This window comes from Tupaia chinensis, unplaced genomic scaffold (genome assembly GCF_000334495.1).
Source record: "Tupaia chinensis unplaced genomic scaffold, TupChi_1.0 Scaffold000048_1, whole genome shotgun sequence".
NCBI lineage: Eukaryota > Metazoa > Chordata > Mammalia > Scandentia > Tupaiidae > Tupaia > Tupaia belangeri.
In genome coordinates, this window is record NW_006159506.1 from 2835615 (window position 1) to 2841461 (window position 5847).

At 45.0% G+C, this 5847-nt stretch overlaps 1 protein-coding gene across 2 annotated transcripts in view; it reads left to right on the forward strand.

Moving 5' to 3' along the window:
* Positions 1 to 1129: 1129 nt before the first annotated feature.
* The window catches only part of NEDD9 (neural precursor cell expressed, developmentally down-regulated 9), a 193630-nt gene continuing 188912 nt past the window's right edge, over positions 1130 to 5847 (forward strand). Inside the window, exon 1 of one of the 2 annotated variants that reach the window (XM_027774847.1) lies at positions 1130 to 1302. In XM_027774847.1, coding sequence (XP_027630648.1) covers positions 1276 to 1302 — 27 coding nt within the window. In that variant the 5' untranslated portion in view covers positions 1130 to 1275. The remainder of the gene's footprint in view (positions 1303 to 5847) is intronic. The other variant, XM_027774855.1, reaches the window with a different exon arrangement.

Sequence of the window (5847 nt, forward strand, 5' to 3'; positions counted from 1 at the left end):
TGAGAATGAACAGGGTGCTTGTCTTTCTGTTTGTCCCTTTCTCTCTTTCTATCCCTCACTTGTATCAGAGAAAGAAACTTTAAAAAAAACAATACCACGAGACTCCCAAGATTGCAGCACACAGATAGGCCACATCAGGAACAAGCAGGAGCCAGAAGAGAAGTATCAGGTACCACAGGGTCATTAGAGAGCATGTTCAAACTACCTTGCTTCCTCATCTCAACCTCTGTGTCCCCATGTGACTTCCTAGGCACCAGTAAGGAGTGAAAAATGAGGAAGGGCAGAAAAACAAAAACAAAAACAACAACAAAAAAAACCCAAAGGGTTCAGCTGATGATAACACAAATTTGCCACCAATAATTAGAGCAAACATACAATAGTGCTTTTTTCATTTATGCCAAGCACTCGTTGAATGCTTTACATATACCAATTCTTTTCAATCTTGAGATTCTTCTCATTTTGCAGAGGAGGAAACTGAGGCACAGAATGGCCAAAAGTGTTCAAATGGTAGGGCCAAAATCCAAACCTGGGAGGTTCATCTGAGAGGCAGTTTTTTTGTCTGCTACTCAAAAGCATGAATAAAAGAAAATGAAAGGTCTGGAGCCTTCCCCTTACAAAGTCTAAGCTTCCATACCACATTGTAAACAGGAGAGTCTCCATTTGGGTATCTAATCCTTAGTACAGTGTCTATTACCGTGTACCAGCTCAACAAATACTTGTCATATGAAAAATGTTTCATATCAATTTATGGCATTGACATTGGAACCCTATGGAACATAATTCAGTCCATAAAGCCACAAAATTCCAGTTCAGTTGGCTTTGCAACAGCCTCATTTTTTTTGCTTCAGGGCAGTCTAGAAAGGAGCTCATGACACTTAGAAAAACACATACTACAGAATTTCATTGCAATACTAATTTAAAGATCACCCATCTTTCTAAAAATAGGCAGCGGACCAGATTAGAACTAGATTTTTTTTGCCTGTCCCCAAGCTGCAAAGCATCCTCCGTGTAACAGAAGGTCTGCAGAGAAAAAAAGGAAGAGGTGCAGAGAGGAAATGAACTGAGACAACATCACTTCACAGCAACCGGAAGGAAAAAGATACATATGCATACGCCACTCACATCCTACGTGTGGGTGCTCACTGGGGAAATGCTGACAGCTGCCCGTAGAAGCAAGTCTGGTCACTGCAGCGAGAGAACAACAAAATCATGCAGCAGGACTAGCTGCCACCTCCTGCCTGCCTGCCTACAGAGAAGGCAAGGACCTTCTTGGCGATGACCTACCAAGGGATCTGTCCTTGGGTGAGTTCTCAGCCACTTGCTGTGGCCTGCGGGAGGGGGGACTCACTCAGACTCTTACTTCCTGAGTTGGTGTGGTGTCAGACATCTGGTGGTATTCCCCACTGTTAACACCTCTTAAACAGGGCTGGGAGAGCTTCAACTTGCCCCAAAGGAGAAATGAATGATACCAGGCCTGTTCAAGTTGATCTGGCAGGGCTGGTTCTCATGCAACTTAAAACCTGCATGATTTCTACTTCGAAATCATCCTGGGTAGGTGTTTCCTGTTGTGTAGCACATTGCTCCTCCCCTTTTCCTGTGTCCGCAGAGGGAAGAAGCTTTTACTTGTCCTAAAGTATTTCAGTACCTCACAGTGTGGGCTGTCACACCTTACAATGGATTAGATCACTTATATCATTTTTGAGCCCTCTGGAAGTGACTTACGGGGTCAAGAAATGCTTCTTGAAAGCTGGATTCTGTGTGTGTAGCCCAGCTCTGTAGAGAAATGGTCGTCGGCATCATCTCTAAGGGACTGAGGTCAAATTCTGCTCTGTTCCACTTGCCCACCTTCCATCCTCGTTTTCCTCTATATTCATTCAAGTCATTTATTCACTTAGTTACTCAATTGCCATTATTCCACAAAGGGTTTGAGGTGACCTTTCAATCTTGCTGAAATAAAATTAAAACGAAGAACACGTACAAAAGTAAAGGGAGAAAGCCCTTCTATACGAGTTACGAGTAGTTTAAAGCTATGTGGAAATCGGCGACGACCTTTTCCTGTGCTAGTGATGAGAGGTGAACCGAGTTCTTCAGTCTTTCTAGCTCCAGTGTGGGGAGCCTCTCCTTCTACCACAGAAGCTGGTTTCCCACTGAGAGGTGGGTGTGAAGAGCAATCGGCCATGACAGAATTTTGAGACTCGGCCAACTGGTTTTCCTTTTTATTTTTGTTTCTTTCCAAGCTTGATTATTTTCAAGGACATTCGTGTACTAGGAAGGGGGGGTGGATAGAGTAGGAAAGGAAGGGTATGAAAGCTGTTTTGAATTACAGTGCCACCATTTCCCTTTCATGATTTAATTGATGTAACAACTCTCCAGTGAGTACTCACCCTGCTGCAGTCACTTTGTAAGTCAAAACCCTGCAGAGGGGACCAGCAGTTAGCATAATGGCTATGTCGCTGGACTCCCACGTAGTCAACCACGGTTCGTGTCCTGGATCTGGTGGCTTAAAAAACTCACGCCAGACGCGTGTGCATGCGTGCCCAAGTTCCCAAGAAGAGAATGGAGGAGAAGGGATTGCGGCATGGCCATCCCCCTGGGGGGTGATTTCTCACTTTCTGTCTCTCTGTATGCTCTGTCTGGCGAGTGCACATGCCCTATAGCAAAACCTCTTTAAAAAAAAATCCCTGGGAACTAGCAGTTAGCGTAATGGCTATGTCGCTGGACTCCCACATAGTCGACTGCGGTTCGATCCCGGACCCGGTGGCTTAAAACTCACGCCGGGCGCGTGTGCGTGCGTGCCCAAGATCCCGAGAGGAGAATGGAGGAGAAGGGATTGCGGCGTGGCCATCCCCCCTGGGGGGTGATTTCTCGCTTTCTGTCTCTATGTCTCTCTTTGTCTGTTTGGCGAGCGCACGCGCCCTACAATGAAAATCTCTCAAAAAAAAAAAAAATCCCTGTAGAAAAGAGAACGAACTGGTATTGCCCCGTCTCCAAAACTTTACAGTGCAGGGGAGAGGCAGACATGAATTAATAATCTAGGGGAGGAAAAACAATGCTTCCTTCTAATCTTCTAGGTTCTTTAGCTGACTGGTCTATAATTAAATTGACATAAGACAGGTTAACAAGAAAAAAACAATTTAATTAAGTATGTACGTGTGGGAGTCCCACAGAAAATATGACACTCAAAGACACAGCCAGATGACTGCAGCTTATATATCCTCCTGAGCTTCAGAAAGTAGCAAGGCTTTGGGGCTGATGAGAGGTGGTGGGGCAAATTATGGATGGGTGAATGGAAAGACCTAGTTAAGACAAGATGGCCAGGGGAAACAAGGGGAAGGTTTGTTGCACAGTTTTACGTTGTTGGTTCTCCCTTCATAACAATTTCTACTGATTTAGTCCCCCTTCTCTTCCTGGTAGGGAGAAAGAGACAGGCTTACAAACAGAGATTTCCTTTACAGTTGTACGTTTCTCTTACACATGGGCAACTCTTAGAGCTCCTGGGCATTTTCTGCAAATAATCAGTATGTCAATTCTAGTGACTTAATCTGGTCTCCTGTAATCCTAGTTTGGAGTGTTGTGTCCTAAAGCCCATCAATAACTACACAAACGAGATGAGGAGGTCCTGGTGGTGTTAGGAGAAAAACTGATTTCGCCTTGGAGTCAGGAAGGCTCATAGGGAGGCTAGTGGTGGAGAACTGAAAGAGCGAGGAGTGTGCAAGGCAACGCGATAGCTGGTACTCCGAGCCGAGGAACAGCAGAGGAAATATCCAGAACCCTGAGGTTGGAGGCCACAGAATAGTCTGGTAAAACTTGGGACCAGTGTGGCCAGAGAGAAGAAGACAGTGGCCCAGCTGCACAGCCAATATTGAAGATGCTACTTATTCTAAAAGCAGTGGAAAAGTGTAAAGATTAGCTTTTTTATTTTGGGGAGTGGTTTTTGCAATAGGGCATGTGTGCTCACCAGAGAGACAGAGACACAGAAAATGAGAAATCAATCCCCCGGAGTGATAGCCATGCCAAAATTCCTTCTCCTCCATTTTCCTCTCAGGATCTTGGGCACACATGCACATGCGCCCAGTGTGAGTTTTAAGCCACCAGGTCTGGGACTCGAACCACCGCCGACTACATGAGAGTCCAGTGACATAGCCATTATACCAACTGCTGGTCCCAATGATTAGCTTTTGGTGTCAAAGTGACTGAACTAAGGAATCCCTAGAAGTCTGTAGCATTACTCTGAATATGTCTGTGGAGAGGTTTCCAGAAGAGATTGACATGCAATGGGCTCCATGTGAAGACCCACCCTCAATATAGGTGAGCATCATTCAGTCAACAAGAGGCCCAGAAAGAATAAATGTGGGAGAAAAATAGGTCTCTTTTGAGACAGAGCAGGAGAGACTTCCGTTGCCTTGGACATTAGGACTTGAGTTTGGACTCCAGGATTTACACTGGCAGCCTCTTGGGTTCTCAGGATTACTTCCTTGGACAGTGAGTTATACCATGAGCTTCCCTGTCTCCAAGGTCTTTGGTCTTGGACTATACCACACTACCAGCATCCCAGCATGCCCAGCTAGCAGATGGTCTATTGTGAGACTTCAGCTGTCATAAGCATGTGGACTGAGTCACCCAATAAATATTCTCTCTCTCTCTTTTTAATTTGCCAGAAGGCACATGCACTTACCAGAGAGAGACGAAAGAGAAAGAAAGTGAGAAAGTGACCCCCGTGGGAAATGATCATACCACAATCCGTTCTCCTAATACAAAAAGGTAGGTGTGTTATGATTTGATCTGCATTTTCTGATTGCCAGAGGGTATGTACTCTCACCAGAGAGAGACAGAAACAGAAAGTGATAAGAGAGAGGGAGAAAGTATCCACCATGGGATGTGGGCACACCACAATCCCTTCTCCTTTCTTCCATCCTGTTCGAATTTGGAGCATGCATGAAAACAGGGACTCAAGTAAGTACATGTTCGCCCACTTTCATAGCAACGCTATTCACTATAGCCAAGAACTGGAAACAGTCTCAATGCCCATTGACGGATAGATAAAGAAATCATGGGATAGGGAACCAGCAGTTAGCGTAATGGCTATGTCGCTGGACTCCCACGTAGTCGACCGCGGTTCGTGTCCCGGACCCGGTGGCTTAAATCTCACGCCGGGCGCGTGTGCGTGCGTGCCCAAGATCCCGAGAGGAGAATGGAGGAGAAGGGATTGCGGCGTGACCATCCCCCCTGGGGGGTGATTTCTCGCTTTCTGTCTCTATGTCTCTCTCTGTCTGTCTGGCGAGCGCACGCGCCCTACAGTGAAAATCTCTCCAAAAAAAAAAAAAAAGAAATCATGGGATAGCCATACAATGGAATATTATTCATTTATCAAAAGGAATGAAGTACTGATGCATGCTGTCATGCACACCGTGTGAATGAACCTAGAAGACATTATGCTCAGCAAAAGAAGCCAGGCACAAAACATCATATGACTCCATTGATATGAAATGTCCAGAAACAGCAAATCAGAGTGCAGATGGGGACTTATCAGAAGCCAGGAGCAGGGAAAATGGGGAACAACTGCTTAAGAATATGGGGATTCCTATGTGGGAGATGAAAAGGTATCGAAATTAGATAGAAGTAGTGGTTGCAGACCTTATAAGGATATTGAATGCCACTGAATTACTCTCTTTCCAATGATTCACTTTATTTATGTGAATTTCACCTCAGTATTGAAAAGAAAGAAAGAAAGAAAGAAAGAAAGAAAGAAAGAAAGAAAGAAAGAAAGAAAGAAAGAAAGGAAGGAAGAAAGAAGGAAAGGAAAGGAAGGGAAAGGAAAGGAAAGGAAAGGAAAGGAAAGGAAAGGAA